The sequence below is a fragment of the Anser anser genome (assembly GCF_964211835.1).
Source record: "Anser anser genome assembly, chromosome: 2".
Lineage (NCBI taxonomy): Eukaryota > Metazoa > Chordata > Aves > Anseriformes > Anatidae > Anser > Anser anser.
In genome coordinates, this window is record NC_139721.1 from 103,109,602 (window position 1) to 103,131,336 (window position 21,735).

At 40.1% G+C, this 21,735-nt stretch overlaps 1 protein-coding gene across 11 annotated transcripts in view; it reads left to right on the top strand.

The window, feature by feature from the left end:
• Positions 1–17,689, top strand: part of HECW1 (HECT, C2 and WW domain containing E3 ubiquitin protein ligase 1) — a 268,810-nt gene extending 251,121 nt beyond the window's left edge. For 9 of the 11 annotated variants that reach the window (XM_083826824.1, XM_083826828.1, XM_083826829.1 and 6 more), the window contains 4 exons: positions 898–1,044; positions 2,413–2,527; positions 3,776–3,974; positions 12,250–17,689. In XM_083826824.1, coding sequence (XP_083682950.1) covers positions 898–1,044; positions 2,413–2,527; positions 3,776–3,974; positions 12,250–12,361 — 573 coding nt within the window. In that variant the 3' untranslated portion in view covers positions 12,362–17,689. The remainder of the gene's footprint in view (positions 1–897; positions 1,045–2,412; positions 2,528–3,775; positions 3,975–12,249) is intronic. The other 2 variants (XR_014580687.1, XM_083826825.1) reach the window with 2 other exon arrangements.
• Positions 17,690–21,735: the final 4,046 nt, after the last annotated feature.

Sequence of the window (21,735 nt, forward strand, 5' to 3'; positions counted from 1 at the left end):
TTTGTGGATCTGGCTAAAAAAAATATTTACATTACATACTGATTGACATTTTCTTACCCCTGGATAGCTTATAACTCTGAGGTTTGGGTGGCTGATACAAAACTCTGAATGCCACAATGACTGTATTTGTCCTCTGTGCAGGTTACTGTCCAATGTCAGGCAGTGTATTGGAAGTATTCATTTTGTGAGAATTTTCTTGGCTTTTGGCATTTCTGAGCAAACACCTTTACTACACTCACCTTAATTAGGTCCAAGGGTAACGCTTTTGCTGAAGAGAGTCTGTCATAAGTAGATACCCCTTCCAGTTGGCAAAACAGTCTGCCTGTTCCAATACTGGGATTGCCTCCATCCCATTGTTGCTGTACTACTGCTTGGGTAACCTGCAGCAAGTAGAACACTAGCATGGTTATCTCCCTGTTACAGTATCCACTCTTGGGAGCAAGTGGGAGAGGAGGAGATGGAAAGATTGGCCAGGATGGCACATTGCTCATGGCTTACGGATGGTGCCCTCAGAATCAATCTTTGCTGGTACAGTATAGAGTAACCTACGTGTCAGTCCAGCTTCAGCTGGGAATAAGGCTAGGGCTAGGGCTGAGGGAGGAACAGAGATCACAAAGCTGTATGTAGCCTCTTGAAATTTCCCACTTTGCTAGATATATGTGTAGTAAACCAAAGGTTTTGAATCACTCTCTGCTGGTTCTGCAGGAAAGGTTGTGAGGTGGAGGTGGGTGCCCCTCATTATCCCTTTTCTTTCTACTACAAATGGACAAGAGACCAGGAGGACAGAACTAGAAATATGTCTTTTTTATTTTTCACTTATGTTTTCAAAGTACCCTTAAATTTGAAACACAATGTGATCCATACATTGTTACCCCACCATTCATCTTGGTTCTCTAGGTGACAGAGAGAGAGTTGAAATCTGGAGGGGCAAATACAGCAGTGACAGAAAAGAACAAAAAAGAGTACATCGAGAGAATGGTTAAGTGGCGAGTGGAACGAGGAGTGGTTCAGCAAACAGAGGCCCTGGTCCGTGGCTTCTACGAAGTAAGTAACAACGACCACAGTCTTCCACTCTTCATCTGAATGAGATGACCCCGTGGTTAAAATATGCTTCATCAGTACCCTAGGAAATAGTGAAAGACACAAATGGCAAGGAATTGAAATGCCTGGATCTGTAGCAGCCAGGAACCTTGGAGATAGCATGTTTAGCATTAAGGGAGATAGGAAAGAAACACGCATTCTGAATACAATAAAGCATCGTGATGAATAGTTAAGAAAGATCACTGCTCTCCATTCAGGTAGTAAGAGGTGTGGTGATGTGGTGGTGTGCAAACTTGGTTGTACCTGGCTGTGAAACAAAAGGCAAGTGTGAAGAATTGTACACTTGAGTGAGGAGCTGGTGTGACATACTACATCTTTATGGACTCATTGCAGTAAATTTACTCCTGGGATTCAGTCAGCCACATATCTTGCTAGTATTCTCGGATGGTGCTCCATTGTTGTCCCTGGATTTTGCTAACTTATCTCTGCTGAAGATCTGGAGCTGAGAACATCCGTGTGGCAGAGCTGCTACAAGGACTGTCCAAGACTGGATGAAAACCCGCGGCTTTGCTAACCCATCCATGTAGTCACCTATTCATGCCCCTTACTAATCACACTCAACCATCCATCTTGCCCTGGTAGCTATATTATGTGAGTAGAATCTGAGGGATATCTGACGGAGAGAAATAAACTGAAAGACTAGGAGCCTTGGAAAACAGAACAGCAGGTACTGAACACCCAGAACAATACCGATAAGTGGTTGCTCTGAGCAGTCATGGGAGTGGCAGCCAGTGAGGATGGCTTTGTAGCTGCACAGACTTTGTTAGCCCTGTCCTGTGGAAAGGGATTGGCAAAGTGACTGCATACAGTTTACAGTCCAGATGTTTCACTAGCTTTTTCTCCCTGTGAATACTTCAGACTACTGTAGCTTTTGGTTTAACCTAATGAAGAAGATGAACCTCTGCTGCATCTTCAGTGGATGAAGACCTAAGGCCACTGTACACAATTGTAAACAAATGCAAATGCCAAACAAATTGTCCAGATTACTAGTCTAGTAATTTGACCATCAAAATCACTCGTCGGAATCAGTGGTAACAATGAAGAATTTTCTGCACAAACTATGTACTGCTACTTGCATTCTCTCATTCAGATCAAATTGTATGTGTTGTCATTGTTTGCAGATGAAAACATCAGCAGACTCACTGAAGGAGAGCAGAGATTTGTCAGCAGAGGAGTGGAAGTTAGCTGTCAGCATGCAGACTTCAACGGCCAGCACTGAAAGAGTTGGCCATCAGAGCCCTAGGTTTACGAGGCATTGCATCTGCTTTATTTCCAGTCTGAAACTGTGCTTACAAGTGCTTTTTGTTCCAGGTTGTAGACTCCAGGCTTGTCTCTGTTTTTGATGCCAGAGAACTGGAGCTGGTTATAGCTGGCACTGCAGAAATAGATCTCAATGACTGGCGTAACAACACAGAATATCGTGGAGGTAAACTGCCTGCTGATGCTTACTAATATTTTGAATGTATTCAGTCTAAAACATGGAAGACAGTCCATTTTTTTCCTTCTGCCCCTCCTGAGGGAAATGGCCTGTTCTGTTTAGATTTTTTTGTGAAGAATAACTCATGAGAAAAAATAAGTAAGACCTCAGATCTGAATTGACAGATGTAATAATACTGAAATCGCTTCTGCAACTTCTGTCCAGATTTTACCCACTCTCGCTTCCTACTGATTTAACAGGAGTTTTGACTATTAGGGACTGAAAAGGATTTGCAGCGTTAGGTCTATAAGTTATTTACTCAGATGACTGTGAATGAACTCCTGGTCTCCTTGTGAAGTAATATCACAAGTCCTCTTGGCTTCAGTAGGGAAGGAGGCTCAAGAATTGAATTCCACTATTCCCAATTACACTTCAACAAAATACAGGTCTTGCTTAACCATTCCCTCAACCTATCTATGTCAAGTTGGATTTTTTCCCTTATCCTCTAATACTTGGCCTGTTTTTGCTGAGCATGATTTACCCAGGCTGTCTTGGATGATGGATCAATGTGAAATCCATGAGTTCTGCATTACAGAAGGAAAGCCCAAGGTTTATGTATCCTTCCCTGAAATACAAAGCTTAGGTCTTTGCTGCTGACTGCCCAACCTGTTTCAAGGTAACTGCTGTTACCTTGAAATACTCAGCTAACCACAAGTACAGCTGGTCCTCCAAGTTATTCTCCTCCTCCTTTTTTCAGTTTACCTACTGAAACAGATTAAGCCTGGGTTTGTGCTGGCTTTCACTAGCACAAACCAAGGCACAGAGTCCCTGAGGTGGGAGGTTTGCCAGGGAAGAGCTTGCGGCCCCAAACTCCTCTCCATATGTTGGACACTGTTGCTATCCAGAAGAGAATGCATTTGGGAACCAGAAATTGTCAAGCTGTTAGGACTCAAACTGTGTGGCATATCACAACTGGTCTTTTATACCTCGTGCAGGTAGCCCCAGTTCTTGCCAAGGGATTTGTAAGAAGCCGATGTACATATTTCAATTTTTGGATTTCAAATGAGTTAGCCATATTATAGTATCCAGAGCTAGGACAAGGTGGGGGCTATGACCTACCACTCATCAAGAAAAAAATATATTGTTAGGTCAGGATCTTTTCAGTAGGAGATCTACTGCCCCATGCTTGTGAGAACATATTTCATTGTTACACTAAAGGGTGTGAATTTAATTTCTCTCTCTTGCTTCTTGGTTTAGGTTACCATGATGGACACATAGTAATACGGTGGTTCTGGGCAGCAGTAGAGAGATTTAACAATGAGCAGAGACTCCGGTTGTTGCAGTTTGTCACTGGAACATCAAGTGTGCCATACGAGGGCTTTGCAGCTCTCCGAGGGAGCAACGGACTTCGTCGCTTCTGTATAGAGAAATGGGGAAAAATAACTTCCCTCCCAAGGTATGTCCTTACTAGGATACAAAAACAGAAGTTCTGTGAGAAAGATGAGCCTGTACTTAGTTATATCTCTCTGCCAGTCAAAGATAATGAATATGGTAAAGACATCTTAAAACAGCAAAGAAACAATTATCATGGTTTTCTGTAATTTCATTCAGAGAAAAGTGTTTTTCTTTTGCTGTTTTTTTTTTGATTTGCAGGCTCAGTTTAAACTACTTTGAACCCTGGGAAAAGGTTAAAGTTAAGGTTTCCATATATCCGAACCTAGTTCTTTTTTTTTGATTCTTTATTAGATCCACACCACCAGCAGCTTGTCAGCTGATTCTGTTCCCTTTACTTCCAAAATACTAGTAAAAACACTCGTGAAGTTACAGAGCCATGAAAGTCAGAATCCACCTCCGATTTTTGGCCAGAGACCTGTGTAATCCCTTCATTTGCTCTGATGGTTCCACTTTTTTATCACGAGGAAGCTTAGTGGAGGGACTTCAGACTGTGTGGTGATAATACTCAATATGTTACAGCGAGTTCAGCCAGCCTGAACTAGAAGCAAATGAGCCATAACGTCATACAGAGCCAACAGACTTCACAGTACTTCCCAAAGGAGAGGTCGTCTTCCTTTTTAAGTACAAAGGAACCGGGGCACCAAGGGGTGGTCTTACTTACTAAGGCTATCCAAGAGAGCTGTGGCACAGCCATCAATAACATTGAGCTTTGAGTTCTGCTCCAGCACTTTATCCATGACCAGCACCCATCCTTCCCCCCTGAAGTGAGTCACCTTTTCTTGAATGTCCTTACAGTTGCCTAAGACTCTGCCCCATTGAGGTTACAGAACATTTTTCATCTCTGAGGTTAATTTGCTGAGTGGGCTTTTTACCGAACATTTGCCCTCCAAAGGATGCTTTCTTCCAGCACTCCAAGAGTATCTATTCACATTTAAATTATTCTTCTGGAAATGAACTGGAAGCCAAAGGAGACCTTGAAATCCCTCAGACATGTTTTGCAGCTTACCAGCCTGCATTCAGTTTCCTTGGGTGACTCTCTGCTGGCCTGGGATGGCTAGAATCAGGGCAAGTCTTTTGCAGAAAGGCTCCAGATCATCCAGGTAAGAAGGCATTTTCAGAGAGTCCCTTGGGCTCTTACCATTTGACTTCAGCTGCAGTCCAAAGGAGGCTAACTACTTTCACAGCACGCAACAAAAATCTGTTCTCACAGACTTGCAGATATATTCAGGCAGTCGATTAACTGTGGTCTGATCCAGTTTTCTAGTCACTTGCCGTCCATATTATTTACCCAGAATCATGCTGTAAGGATGGACTTGAGAAGACCTCCAGAGTTCTCTGGAGAGGAGAACTCCGAATCTGCTCACTGTCTTAAGTCCAAACCTTCACATGTTTATGCAGTGGGGACATGCGGGAGCCAGACCAAAGGCACCGCATCAGCAGACATTCCGAGATAACATCTTAGATGGACTCCCTCTAAAGTCAGGAAAAGGGGAGGAAGTGTTTTTAAGGCACAATTCATCTCACCTTAACACAGGCTTTTAAGATAGCTCAACTGAATCACACCTGGTACGTTCTGATTTATTTCCATTGAACATAAAGACTCTGCAGAGACTATAGAGAGACCTAGAGCCTACAGGAAAGCTAGGTGTAGGCAATGAGATTTAAAAACAGATGGAAACATGTAAGGTCAGTGAGATGACTCGCCCTCTGAGCTTCAGCCAGCAATGTGGAAAAAGAGCCTAAGAGCTGCAGTTTGCTGTGCATAGGCCTGATCTTCCTTTTGCAGCATAGATACATAGTCTGGTTCTGTGTAACAGTTTTGGAGCTGACCAAAAGCATTCCTGCCTGTAGGCAGGCAGCAACTGGAGCTCACAGATTGCACAGCATTTCGGCAGAACACTCTCAGCACTTCCCATAATGGGAAGGGGCAAGCGGGGAGGGTGGACCTTGGCACGTGCACAGAAAATGCCCTGGGCTGACCCATTAAGTTCTGAAAAGGTAATTGGCCTCTTTCTGCTCTGCTTAACTTTTTTTGTGAACCTAGGCATTACTTATGACCCAGATTCAGTTAGCCTCGAGATATTCACATTAACAGCTTTGTGTTTGTCTGCTGATCGCTGAACTTGTTGCTCTCCCTGAAAAAGGCCTCTTTTCCAGGTGAAAGTTGTTAGCACCTTTTAGAAGTCTCAGAGCCTTGCGTTCATTTTAGCCAGGGGAAAGAGAAACAACACATGCTCACGGGAATGAACACAGCTTGATCGCTGTGAATTACTACCTGTATTTTTATAAAGTTATGGGGTGCTGCCAAGTATACACAGTGTTAAGAAACACATAAAACACACAGAGTAAACCTGGAGGCTTTCTAAATCCTTAGTTAGGCAACTAAATAAATGTTATTTTAAACTTTTTTTAAATGCCTGATTATGGTTTGCTCATGTTTATTTAGATTTACTTACATATTTACTTAGACTTAGAGGCTAAAAAAAGTCATATGTTATATCCTGTAGGCCTTTGTTCCCTGTGACATAATATGAGTGTAACATTAGCTGTTTAAAATAACCCACAACAAATTCCCTTCTACCTCTAACAATTCCTACAATTTTACAGTTACGTTGTTCCACATTTTCAATGTCCTAGAAAAAAGAACAGCTCTCTCGTGTGTCTTAGCAATCATCAGATTTAGTCATACATGTGAGCAGATACAGATTGCACCTCTTAATTACTGGCCTTAGTTCTTAGGCCCTGCCCCCATAAATGCAGTGCTGTGAGAGGTGTTAGAGAAGCTTGCATAAAGCTGATGCGTTTGGCTTTCCTGCCATCCAGGTAGATGGTGGGTCCCTGGGGACAGGTTATTCCGGCCCTTGGGTTTTCAGGTGTCTTGCAAAGTACTGAGATAACTTTTAACTGCATAAGAGTCTAGGACTCCTCCCGTATCCTCTCACTCCTGCTCCAGATGGCTGAAGTAGTTAGGCAACTCTGTCTTACGTCTTGTTCTTGCACTTTGGCAATGGAGCATGCAACTGCCATTTGCTTATAGTGAGCAAACATGTGGTAATACCTAAGACAGCCATTACTGTTGCACTAGCAGCAGAGATGTGGCACACCCAGAAGGTGTAAATCACAGAAATGCAATACTTTTCAAAGAATAACCACTAATACAAAGCACCTAGAAAACACTGTGGATAAACAAGACTTTCTTCAGGAAGGTTGAGAATCCATTAATTCTATTCTAAATTTACTGGTGCGCTTGTTCATCAGTACCAGTTCTTCTCCTACAGGAACAGGTAACAGCAGTGTAATATGCTCATTTAAGACAAATACGCTAGATCACACCACTAGTTTATTTATAGAGTGTGTCAGTAGCAGACACATTATTCCTATCTGTATTTACTTTGAATCCACACACATTAGAAAGTTTGCCTCTGTAATCCCAGACCTCCAGATGATAACCCTACAGCAGGCTCCAAAGAGAATGCCAGATTTACTGTTCTGTTGGTGTAAATGTGCAGTATGGTTTCTTCCAAACTGATGGAGTATATCAGGTGAAATAACACTGAACAGATAATAGGTTCAAGCCCGCATTCTTCAAGGCTGGCTTTTACTCTCCCTATTTAATACGAAAAACTTTCTCCTTAAATAGGAGTTACTTTAATATAATAGGAGTTACTTTAATTCTTTTAACTGGCTTGGCTTTCTGCTCTCTGGTGGATTGAGTAGGGATGAATGGAGAATTCTTCCAGCTACACCCTCTTCTGAAGCAGGAAGCCTCTTCTTCCTGGGATATGTAGATATACAACACTGAACCAGTTTTAGTAGCGGTTTTGCAAAATCTTTTCTTTGTTCCCTCCATAACCTTACTGAACAGACAGTGGCTTTCAAGTAGGAACAACATAGCTTCATCTGATATTGTGGTAGCAGAACTCCTGATCCAAAACACACCTATGCAAAGAACTAGCAGTGCTTTCTACTACAGCTGTTGGAGGCAACAGCTTCCTCTTCTTAAAATCTCAGCCTGCAAAGTGTTCAACCTATAAATGCCACTGCCCCATTTCTGGTTGTGCTCCACACCTGGCCAAAACTCATGTGAGCTCCAAGGTTATTTCTGTTTGTGTGTCAATTAAGTAGGGACCTCAGCATGTATTCCAGTTATTTATATAATCACATTTGATGCAGTGAGGCCACTTTCCCCATCAGTGCCAAGTTGCAACTACCCTTTCATCAAAAGAAATTTTCATTCAGCAGAGCAGTATGACCAGCATACTGTCTGTGGGTTATGTATGATAAAGATTACTAGTGCTAGTAAATATCTGATCTTTTGTAAGAGAGTTCTGTCCCTCTCCATTAGATAATCAACTATTTAATCACGCAAAATCCCATGTAGCAATTAAAAAAAGATTGTGTATGACTACAAAGAACTTTGTTCTCCTTTGTTCCTCCTTTCCCAGTGGACTGAATGTGTGTGTTTTGCTGTCTTCTATCTTCCTTATCTCCCATTCTTCTCTTTCCTCTTTTTTTTCTCACATACGACAGAAACACCATCTACAAGTCGACATCTGTCTATTGAGCAGTGGTTCTCAGACAGCACGTGTGTTCCTTCTTACAGACAAAAGGAGTAACAGTTGATACCTGTGGGTCCTGAGGTTGATCAAAGAGGGGTTTGCGGGGTCATCTAAAGAAAGCAAGGTGAAAAGGGAGAAATGCCCAGTTTCTGCCTGACAGGCCTGACAGACTCACCATGCACGTCTTGCAGACTTTAGTTGGTAGGTTCAAGCTATAAATAAGATAGGAGGGAGTTCTGTGCATGCTTACTGCCTGTGCACTCTTGTCATCGTGTGGGTTAAAGGAAGTAACAAACGAAAAATGTAGAAAGCTTAAAAAATATACAAGTAATTTTTAGAGAGAATTCTTAAACAGAAAGAAATAAATAACGTAGCACTGTGAACAGTGAGAGAGATTAAAGATCAGACCACCAAAACTGCTTTGAGCAATAAAGACAGACTGCCAGGAAGAACAAAATTTTAAGTGATCCATTTACTGTTTTACTTACTGGAGGATGAGGGCATATGAGGGTCAGAATTGGTTTGCATGACGATATTGCATTTTTTCTAGAGAAGCCAGAATCCTTTCCATAAAAGCTCTTACCAATCTAATTCTTATTCCAGACCTCTCACTCCATGAACACCCTCTCAAATGTCAGCAGGCTTACATGGATGGAGGCTTAATTAAGGGAAGAAAGACTTCTCTCATTGCAGTGACTGTTTCTTGCATTGCTGATGTAATGTTTTCACCCCAAGATGTGCTGCAAGCCCAGTATAGAAAACAGCAAGTGTCCCCTGAATTATGCTTACTGTAGTCACTGCCACTGGGATCAGTTGTAGGAAGTCAACACCATTCAGGAAGAACTTGTCCCTTTGGAGGACAAAGGTGCAACACTGAATATTATGGAAAATGTTCTTTCTTCTTCATTGCCGCTGTAGTATCACACAGCATGTGATATAATGGAGTAGAGACTGAGTCATTTATCTTCAGTCCTGTTTGGAAAATAAAGGTTTCAGCTTTCAGTTGCAAGAGGCAAAGGCTGTGTACAGTAATGCTGAGGAGAGAAGGAACAGTGAAGGAGAAGTGGTCCTGATCAGCCCCCTCTTTTATTTCAGCTAAGGCAGAATATGTTGTTCAGTTAAGCAAGTAGACACCATCTCTTGCCTCTGCAGCAAAGAACCAGTTAGGCCCATCGCAGAGTACATTCCAGATAATTTTGCACATAATTATCTTGTAAGATTGAGTGGGCTTCACTGGCATCAATTGGAGTTGCAGTGGATCTACATTAGTTTCATAGAAAAGAATTTGAACTCAGGTTTTGTCCTTTAGCCAGCAATATATTGTGTTTTGAACCTCAAATAGGTAAAGTGTAAACCTAACCTGCATAGTACTCCTGAAAATAATTTTTCTTTCTTGATTTGATGGGGCTTTTTGGAATGAACGGATTTTTTTGTATAAAGTTGTTGAACTGGGAAATACAAGTGTATTGCTTGGCAAAATGCTTTAGTGTTTCTTCTAGACACATTAGCTTTTTCTTCCTTTCTTTGTAGTAGTTTCTTTCCACAATAAATTCCTTGAGCCCTACTATAAGAGAGCCCACTTCAATAAACCCTGTCATAGGAGAAGGAATGGATTTCTTTCTGAGTTTGACTAGGTCAATGACTAAAAGTCAACAGCACTTCAAGGCTTTCTTAAATGATATGAAATGAGATGGATCAGTCAAGATGAATGCCTACAAGAAAGTAAACATCAGAGTCAGTGGCTGTGGATACGTCTGCAGCACATAGTAAGATGCATGACAACAACGCCTGAGATGGTTTGGTCTCGTTCAGCTAAGTACCTCGTACCACGCAGAGACATCACTTTAGGCTTAGGGAATGGCACAGTCTGCCATCCCGAGCAATCGTGACTCTACTGCTTCTAGTTCTGGAGCCAGGCAGCTGAGCACCTCAAGGCCAACACTCTGAATGGCGCTCTCCTACCTACGGTAAACGTGTCCTGAATGGACTGCAAGAATCCTTCAGTTAATTAACTCCTAGTGGTTGATACGTATTGGCAATGAATTGTGGAAACAACTTACGCTGCCAAAGATTGCTGAGATAAATAAACAGTGCAGGGGTACTCATGGATAATACACATGATCTACCACGTTTAATTTCAAGGACTATATTAAATAATGGCTTTATTAATGTTCATTTTTCACTAGCTCTCATGTGTTCCCAGCTCATTTGTGCAAATTCTGTGTTTATTGTACACTCTCTCTGGGAACAACCAGCTAACAAATCTTCATTCAGGAGGGAAAAAAAGATGGTAAAAGCTCTCCTAATTGGAATTGTGTGATGCGGTGAAGATTACGTGCCTCTGGCTATTTCAGTTGCCTGATTGTTTTTAATGATTCACCATCAGTGCCTGATAAAACTCTCCCTCTGAATCTGCAAGTCTCAAGCCAGCCCATCTACCAGCATCATGTTTTTCCCACTTTGTGGGTGGCCTAAGAGATGACTAGCAGGGTTTCAAATAGTTTCTCCAGTATAGCTTTTTTGCTTCACTGTTGAAGAAATGACATTGTACCAAGGTATGAGATAGAAAAGCTAGAAGTAAAACAACTTCACTGCTTCTAAAAATACTAGGGATCAGAAGCTTAGACGTTATTAGACGCCGAGGCTACGTTTGCATATGCAGGGTTTTGTCAATTCAAATTTATCAGAGGGAGCAAGAGGGAACAGAATGATTTCTAGCGTCATGTAAAACTCAAGGCAGACTGAAAAAAATGCAGCAATTTTAATGAAAGTGTGCCCTTCCTGTTTGATGAATGAGCTCTACATTTTTCTGTCAGTGGAAATGGATGAACTGTTGGGGCAGGGACAGTTTCTTTGCCTCACATTTGTATAGCACCTCACACAGTGAGGTGCAGCCTGCATCTGGGTCTAATTGCTGTTACCAGCAAAGCTGCAACAAGGTGGAGGCATGCATGGAGCCCATTCCACGGCTTCTTTTGAAGGTGCTGCCAACTGGGGGTAAATATAACGACCGAACTGGGAGAAGAGAGGGTCATCATGTTGGCAGCTTGCTCTGCACAAAATATTTTGCTTTTGCCTTGGCTACTGCAAATAAATAACATTTAAAGGCCAGGCTTACAGCAGATGGCCAACAGCTGACTTAGAGGAACATTTTTTAGCAACCTTTCTTCTTCAGTTAGCTGAATGGTCTTTTACCAGTCAGCCCTGCCTCATTATAAGCACATTCTGAACCCAGTCTGTCAGTATCATTCATCATATTATGCCTGTTGACTAGCGCAAAACTTACTAGCTGCTCATGTTGGATGTACAGCTGAGTTGCACTTTTTGGGGGCAGTGGGGGGAAATTCAAGGCAACCAAAATTATGGTAGTTTTCTCACTGTCAGGGCCTAATCCCAGCTCCTCAGTGACCTCCAGCATTTTCCTCCGTGAAGATCCCTGCAGATCACTGCAATGTCTAATGCAGGGGTAGCAGAGAATGATGTTGATACTTAGCTTGTATCTTCTTTTTGAAATATCCATGTGTATGTGCACATGTTTTTCAGTACCTCAGACTTTTGGGGAATTAAAGAGTTTTACTTTAATGTTAGAACTTCTTTGATCTCTCTTGAGTGAACTTGAATGTCTTGAATCTCAGTAGGAACTTATTTTCTTAATTCTTGTTTCCTTAAGTATTTATTTAGATTAAACTTAACATGTAGCGTATTTTCCTTTTCCAGGGCACACACGTGTTTCAACCGTTTGGATCTTCCACCTTACCCCTCATATTCTATGCTGTATGAAAAGCTGTTGACAGCTGTTGAAGAAACTAGCACCTTTGGACTTGAATGAGGGGGTTCAGGCAATTCTTGTGTTTCTCTGGCTGTTGATGTCATCTTTCCAACATCATTTGATCTTGGTTTCCCATGTTTTTATTTTTGAAAACAAAACAAAAAAAATCAAGATTGACAAAAGCTGTGCATGAAGAACTGCCACCCTCTAAGATCTAACCTTCATGCTTTCATCCTGTTTCCAATGGACTGCTAGTCTGTATGCAATAGAAAAACAACTGTCTCAAGGTTTCTGTATATCTCTACATACCTCCATTAATAACAATGAAAATACAAATGCAAGTTACACTACACTTGACCAAATGTTAATAAATGTTTACTTCCACCTACGTTGATTAAAAAATAAAAAAAAAACTCATCAAGCATTCCAAGCTTTTATATGCCCACATCTACTAAATCAATCCACAGCCCATCTTCCTTCCTAACAGTTGAATCCAGTACAAGGAGCTGGTCAAATACATCTTCATCCATCCTTGTTTTCCCTGTACATATTGTCCATCTGAGAGACACCTATGAACAAAACTGAATTTTTTATATACGAACCCATGATCCACATCAGTTGCATCAGCTGGAACTGGCCCAGACACATGGTGCAGATAAGACCTTCAAAAACTAAAAAAACTAAAAAAAAAAAAAAACTGTAATGCAATGCAAAGCATAACAGCGATTGTTACGATTGTTCCTTGCCAGTACTGGAGAGAACTTGCACTTCAGAGATATTGGGAGGGGCATCTCTATTGTTATGTTTACCACACAAGAAGCACAAGGTTGTGCACTCTAAAGAAGGATCTCTTATTATGTAGCATAAAGACAAGGCTCCCTTACCTTAGTATTGTATATGACAAGGCAAAGGGGAAATAAGAAGAATGTTCTAATCTTATGAATACCCATGGATTCTGTTTACCAGATCTTTGTTTTCTGATGTTTAAAATGCTCCTTTCCAAATGAGAAGTCTAGACAATCCCATCCTCTGTGTCAGAAGCCATTTATTTTCTGTCAGACTGGGCTAATCTATGGTTGCTGGTGGCGGTTTTTGGTTATGTCATTTTTCTTTTCTTGTTCAGTGCAAATCTCCATAACCTCAAGAGTGTCTGAAGACAGAAGGTTTTAGTCTAGGGTCTATGGAATGAGAAGCTGCAGTGAATGGGGGTGCTTGTCAGGGATGAAGGGGACTGTAACTCTCATACTGTGAAAAATTTGTTGTACTTCCTCCTAGAGTAAGCCCAGAGGCCCTCCAGCCCTGTTAGGTACCTAAACTTAACTCACTAAACTTAAGATGGATCTCGTATCACTTCAGGCAGAACCCTCTTCAATTTGATGTACTTTGCATTCTAACTCTGAAACCAGGGAATGAAAGGAAAACAGCAGCAGGCTTGTCTTTGGATGGCGTTTGCTGTGGTTATTAGTCAGCCTCACTGCTCTGATTGTGTTATACTTATTAATATTTGCTGCCCTTGTTTTCCAAGATGAATGTCAGATTGAAAGTGTTTGTCTTAACTGGGAAAAGGAAGTAAGAAGTATCTTTACTTCTGATGCCAAACACATTAAAGGATCCGTGAAATAGGAAGTGAGAGACATGTAAAGGGTGAGTGAAGGTAAGTGAGAAGGTAACATCATAATGTCTAGCAGCTCATATGAAATACCACACCTCCTTGGGGGTTGTTACTGTTGTGTGTTAGCTGTGATTCAGAAAACTGTAACTCAGGAGATCAGTTCAATGTCTGACACGTCTTATTCCCAGAAGTTTTAGCTCCAGAGGAAAGAACTGGACCCCGCTTTCCTACTTTTTTTTTCTTTCTTTCTTTCTTTTTCTTTCTTTCTTTCTTTCTTTCTTTCTTTCTTTCTTTCTTTCTTTCTTTCTTTCTTTCTTTTTCTCTTTCTTTCTTTCTTTCTTTCTTTCTTTCTTTCTTTCTTTCTTTCTTTTTCTTTCTTTCTTTCTTTCTTTCTTTCTTTCTTTCTTTCTTTCTTTCTCTTTCTTTCTTTCTTTCTTTCTTTCTTTCTTTCTTATTATTATTTTTAATGGTGGCTATACAGAAACTCATTGCACTTGAAAAACTTCATTCTGCGTTTTAGATCATTCTCCTGCTTTGATTCTTAGTTCAGTAGCTATCTGAAAAGTGATGAACCCAAAAATGTTTCTAAGCAGAAACAGTAGCTTTTATTAATGATATATAGAATATCTGGGATATCTAAATTGGCCCATTCATTCTATTTCTGTAATATTTCAGCCACTTTTATAGCAATTAATTGTATGGCTTTTACTGAGGACCTATTTTATAGTATGTGTTATTATTCGTACTGAGTACTCATATTGCAGTTGTGTACAGAGGCCTTGACTACAGGCCAGCTTCATTATACCAGACACCAAAAAAGATGCTTGTTATTTCCACAAACTAGCTCTTGCGCATCTATTCTACATGTCCAGCCAGCCCCACTGCACAGTAGACAGAAATCTTAACTTTTTTTCTGAGAACATCTTTCATGTTCACATGAACTACATCAGTGTGAGTCAAACCATGAGAGACCGAACCAAATCTTATAGCGTATGTAATTTCTGCCTCTTCACCACCAGGCCCCCAAATCCAGTGACTGGTGTATGGTTCCTGTTTTATTCCTGGTAATGTTAATGTTACGAAGTTATCTGCACTATGTCAAGTGTTGGATGTCTTCCAAACCTAGAAGAACAGACAGAGAAGTATCCAAGTGGTTGGTCCCTGTTTGGCCAAAGAAAACAGTGTATCAAGAGCTGTCTCATTAACACAGTTAAAAGCAGTAAAAAAAATAAAAATAAAAAAAATAAAAATTAAAAAAAAAATCCAATCTTTACAATGCTGTATAGTTAAATTTTTAAAGTATTTAAAAACTCTATTTTGTTAAGAAAAAGTGAAACTATTTTTTGTAGCTTAATAAAAGATATTTGTATTTCAGAGACGGCATCAAAACCCACTGACTGAAAGAACGAAGGCTTTCTCCTGAAATTCTTCTTCATGACATGCTCTGGCACTCACCACCGACCAAGAGCTAGATGGGGTGGCATGCATCACCACATCTGGCAAATGCCATCTCGAGCAACTTGTCCATTCCTGTTCTAGGAAACATACAGCATAGCCAGCTACTTCCCATCAAAATCCTTGGTCCAAAGCTTTCTTTCAAGCACACAAGCTAGGAGTAATTTTAAGAGGTTCTTTTTGTAGGTGTCTGATGATATCAAAGTAACAAGATCATGCAGATGCCCTTGCAGGTTATTTTGGATCTAACACCAGGAATAGAGGAAGACAGTCAGTTATTTCATAAAGAGTAAGAAAATACCATGCTACTCTCTGCCTTTCTTGTGTTGTACCATCCCAGTTCTATCCCTCTCTTCCCAAACTCCCTGCCCCAGTAAGTTTTCAAGCACTGACATCACTTCCAGGATATCCGGCTCGCCACCTCACAGTGCATTCTTCCATCCATTGTACTCATACCGGGGGCTGAATCCGGTCCCAGTCTGGAATGAAGGGGAAGCTGTGCACGATTGTGGCACTGTAATGTTGGAGTAAGTGAGAGAGAGAATGATGCTAACAGGCGCCGGGAGGAACCCGCCTCCTTTGCCCTGTTATTTAACCTGCCCATTATGTAATTAATTGACTTTGTTGTTATTACTGCATTTGCAAGGCATATAGCCTTCCTTGTTCACCTTTCAGTTCAAACATTGTTACTGGTATTTGTGCTCTCTCCAGGTCTGTATTTTCATTTGTAAAACGCGGACTGTTAATGACAGAATTTCTGTTTTCATTGTTTTCTCACAGGAAAGACTTTAACATTTTCCATAGGGCAGACTTACAGTGAAATACATGAGCAATGAGCATTCAAAACAATCTGTTCATCTCCTTCACCTCCGTTACATTTACACACGGTGTTGGCTAGATAAAGATATGACACCAACATCAGTGGATTTTAAAAGGGAATAGGCAATCTGACAGCTTTCTTGAATCGCAGTCTTTGATAGGAGCAGTTAATATTGGTAATTTGTATGTTTGTTTTCAGAGGGCTGTTATTTTTCTCAGAGTGATTATTGTGATGGTATTAAAGGTAAAAGGAACAAAAGCAATATTGCTGTTGATGAAATCCTGATGCTATATGAGCATTAAGTTGAAGATAAGAGAATGAAAATGGGTATTTTAAGGTCTTCCACCTTGAAGTAGTCACACTGACTGTTCAAGCACATGCACTATGCAGGATTTGATCCAGTACAAACACAACCATACCTTCCTGTTGACTGCATCATGTCTAAACCTTACAAATGTCACTTCGGTCTGCGGTGCATTACATGAGCACTCAGTTTTGATCGTGTGGCTGTGCGTATTCAGAACTTGACTTTTATGTTCTAGGGAGATCCATGGCTATGACAAGGCAAGAATTAAGTGATCCAAACTACATCTAACAGAGAAATCAGGAGTTTTGTACAGGTCTGACACAGAGGACATTTTTCACCCAGTTTGCTCAAGTGCCCGTGAACTTTTCGATTAACTGTAGCTAAGGTTTGAGTTTGTATTCTAGTCTGAGGGATAACCAAGTGGAGGAAGTTGGTTTTGTGTTTTGTTGTCCTAGTTTCACTGTAATGGGGAGTTGACATACCTCTAGCTCAAAACAGTAGGATACTGAATTTGGAAATCAATTAAGAAATAAACTAAAATACCTACGCACAGTGAAGGAGCTAAACTCATCCTTTGCTATTAATCTTGTGATAGTTTGTTGAATTCCAGAAGTATGAATTTGACTGGAGATATGTTTAATTTCTGTTGAAATAATAATTATTTGCCCTGTCTCCACAGTAGTATTAGTAGGGCTTCCCAGTCAAGATTGAACACTTTCAGTCAAATGCAGACCAACAGATCTTTCTACAATAAATGCGGTGCTTTTTTATTATAATACTTGCTGTACCTCAGTGTTTGTTATTAAAAAAAAAAAACAACTGTCTGCAATATACTAAATCTGGGATAGGTTTTCCAGTTATCACAAGGTCCAACAGATTGGTTTGTTACTTTCTCTCTAGTGAGTCATGTAGTTCCTTTGTTCTAGTAGCAAAACAGATGCCTGTAGATGGTAGATACTAGGTATAGTAAATATTGTACCATTAGCCAAATTCCCTGCAGCTTCCAATTTCTCTAACAGAAATGTCTGTTTTGTTTTTGTTAAAGACTACATCAAGTCAATGGCAGCAATGGTCCTCATTATTGGACTGATTTTGCTTATATTGACAGAAAAATGTCACATGATATTCAGGCTGTGCTTTCTATTCAACCATATCACTATACAGGAATGTCAATAAAATCACTTTGTTATGGCACTGTGTGGACTCTCTATTGCAAATAATTTCTTTTGTAGAGGATGCATTTCACTAGAGTGGGGGGAAACTGGTACTGGTTGAAGTCCACTGACTTAAGGAGTTGCTCTTCCTCTGCCAGGGCAGGATCTTATCCTTTCCAACCATTGTGTTTAGACCTTTCCATTGCTTTTGTTCAATTTCCTAGGGTACATGTCTAAAACTTGAGGTTCTCCACATAAGTGTGCATAACCAAAGCCCCTGCGCTCTCCTAGACTACCATAAGACCAGCTCTGCCTTGAAAGCACGTGAGCTTATTCCTCGTTATAGAAAACATCTGGGCAAACAGGGAAAAAAGAAATACATACCTCACTTCCAGAGTCTAATTACTGCATTACAGGTATGAAACGCAAGTGCAAAGATGATTTCCTAATAGCATATGCTAGGTCTGCATTAAGCGTTGACAGCAAGTAAGTACCAGATGCTCTGGCATTCTTAGGATGTCACACCCATCTCTTTACTGCTCGTCACTGTAATATCTCAGGCATGTTTCATTAGCACATTCCAGGACAGATTAGCACACCTCAGATATACAGCCAGCAGACACCTTGCTGACCATACCTGTTTTCTTACATAAATGGCGCCTCTTGGGGGATAGTGGTAGAAAAAGAACTGCAGGAAAGCAGTTCAAATATGAGCAACTGTTTTATCAATATCAAATATGAGCAACTGTTTTACAAGGAAAAAATAAACACCAGCAGAAGACACTCCAATGAAAATGGTAAGCATATCTTATTGAAGACAGCCCTTATTGAAGACCCACCCGTCTGTGTGTTCTTGCAGGCATGTGAAGAGGGAACAGGGGGGAAGGGCACTTATGATACTAAGCTACATTTCTCTCAATTTTTCACAAATAAAGGAAGGAAAAAGCAACATTTACTAAAAAGCAGTGGCATGAGCTGCTACTGATCATTAGGGTACTCCAGAGGTGTCGGTTTCTTCAACAGTGGTCCACTTACCTGGCTGGAACTACGTCTCATACGAGAACCCATTTTATGATATATGTTACTGAATTTTTGTTAAATGACACTGTTGAGTCCACCTGAAGCCACCATACGTAGAGCAGATGCCCTTCTGGCATGCCAACAAAACTCCGTAAACCTATAGGATGTTACAAATCAATAATAATCCCTTCCCACCCTTTGGTACCAAAATCATAGTTTTTTTGCTAAAGTAGACAATAAATCAGCTTGTAGCCTGAAATTCATTCTTGTATAAGAGGACAGATTGGACAATAGCTGTCATTTCTGGAGAACAATGGAGAACAAAGCCACAAAGGATCCGCTGCATCTCCTCTAATCATAAATCCTTCTTGAGCTGCAAAGCTACACTCTGTCTTATTATTGTTTTAATTTAATTCTGGTAACCTTCACAATTGATTCTGCCTGAAAATACCTTTCATGGGGATATCAAAATGAAGTGTGTGGTTTTGTTTGTTTAGTTCCTACCCTCTTGGAATTAAGCACTGGAGGGAAAAAAAAAAAAAGAAAGAAAAAAAAAAACATTATTCTGTCTGAAACAGAAGCCCCAACTCTTATTTATATTAGGCTTTGGTGCAAAGCAGATTTATCCTGCCATAAGTCTACTGTAGATGAAGCTCCTCCCCACAGAGCCACCCTAGCTCTTCTAGGCCAAACAGAACAGAAAGCACCAGGGAACACAAAACCCGCACCTAACGATGTTTTTCCGGAATTGCTGCCTGAATGTAGGATTCCGTATAATAAATTTCCATGATATAAGAAAAAAGTGGAGCTGAGTGCGTAAGTTTTCTGTGTCAGTGATAAACAAGAGTAATACTAAGGTGACTTGTGTTTTCTTCTGTGAAAAGTAATATACTGCAGGGACATACTTTTAACTTCAAAAATTTTCAGTATGAAAATAAAAGACTGCTTGGGTTATTTTCTTTCCCAGTTACAAAAATCAATCAGTTGTAATGGAAAATGGTGTAAATACTCTAGTGTGATCCTGAAAAATCTATTTTGTCAGTTTCAACAGACAGTAGTTTAAGAACTATTGTTATGTGAGATTTCCTAACGCTGCTTTTCCAGAATCAAAATAGCATGCAAAAATAAATTGCTCATGCTCATATTTTTCTATTTGCAGCACTTAATATGCTTCAGCCTGTAGAAAAAGCAGTATATGAGCACATGTAGTTATATGCCTCATGGAGCCATGATATTTAGATAACAGCTTTTCAGGAATGCGGCTGGGGCAGCACTGGAATCTGCTTAGGATCTTTGTTACAAGCTGTGATCTGACTTCAGTACTTCCTAGGTATTTCTCAGTATTGAATCTTCACGGTGAATTTTTAAGAATTACTGGAATTAGTAATACAGATTACTGTATAAGATTATACTCTCACTTTGTGAGGATAATATATTTACTGACAGCTTTGGCATAATTGGCAATTGAATATAAAGTTCCCTGCTTTTGGCGTGTAAGTTAACAGCTTTAGTGATTCAAGCATTGATTACTAGAACTGGGACCTTAGAATTTAACCCCTAGTACCATGGAACGCAAAGCAGACAACATGGCTTTCGAACATCATAACTGTGCTTCAAATATATATTTTTGTTCTCCTAATGTACAAACTGAAAGAGTTTATCTTTATGCTCTGGACTTAGATATAAAATAAGTAGTGTCACATCCTGGATTTTGTAAAATACGAAGCCTACCTTATTTGTGAAAGATGAATTAGTCTCTGGGACTGACTTGGCACTGCAGAGAAGCAGTGAAAGTGAGCTGAGGAGCACCAAATATGTTGAGGGACCAGTATGATGTGTTTTCCAACTGGTAAATGAATGTTATTATAACTTATATAAAACTCATATTCAAATGGAAATTTCTGCAAAATATGAACCTGTGAAAGTATTTGGAAAGGTTATTCTAAGATCTTCCTAGTGCAAGGTTATTCATCTCTCCTGGAAAATGACGAAATCAAATACTAGGAGCAAAAATAAGACTTATTATTGCCGTATGAGGCTTAGTTTATATTAAATCTTTCACAAATGTAAAAATAATTCTACAAAGCTGGCAATAATAATGCATAGTGCTGCCACTTAGTGGAGCTGTTCTTTCTATCCTTAAATTGGAAAAGTGGAAATTAGTAACACTTTTTTTTTGTTGTAACTTGGAAGAAACTTCAGTCTTTACAGAAGTCTAGCATAGGACTGCTTTTCAGTGGTGCCGGGTACTCAGAGCTCTTGTTTAAGTGCCTTTACATGATGACAGAAAGAATTTGAGAAATATGGGAGTGAAGCAACTCAAGTGATAAATATGTATTCTTTCGGCTGCCTCACAAGCAAAACAATCACATCAAGAAATAAGGTGCATGTGAAATAAATGGCTTCATACAGATGTTAGGCAGCCTGCAGAAATGCCAGCTACAGAAGATCATGTTTTTCTGTGTCTACATGAGTTGAAAGGATGAATATAGCATCTGAAAAAAAAATCTTAAGTTCTGTGTGCTGAGTTATGGATGTGTAGATTCCATGTTTCTGTTGTAAAGGTACCATGATGATCATCATCATCATTTAGGATGATCATGTACAAGTTGCCTGAATGCATTCATTGTGTAGGAAACAGTCCTAGCTAGGAAACAGTAAGCTAGAGTTAGATGATATAACTGAGTGTATCTTATGTACCTATACAACATGTCTTCAGAGTGGAATTGAAATCACTCTTTCAAGTGCATGCCAACATAAATTGAAAAGGGCATTCTTTTAAACAGAGTACTAGTGGTGGTGTCTTTCACCTTACCTCCTGCTTCTTAACTCTCAGGCCAAACATAGCTCATGAGAACGAACTCCTTGGATGCTACTGGCAGAAAAGAAAAAGTACATAGAAATAGTAAACAACTAATGTTACCTGTACACACAGAAATCAATGTTATGCTATCTAAGTGCACTTGAGCATACAACAGCTAATATTTCAGTGACTGAAGCCAAATATCCAAACAAAAAAAAAGGACCACATATATTTTTTCTGTAGGTAACATATGAGAGTAACCA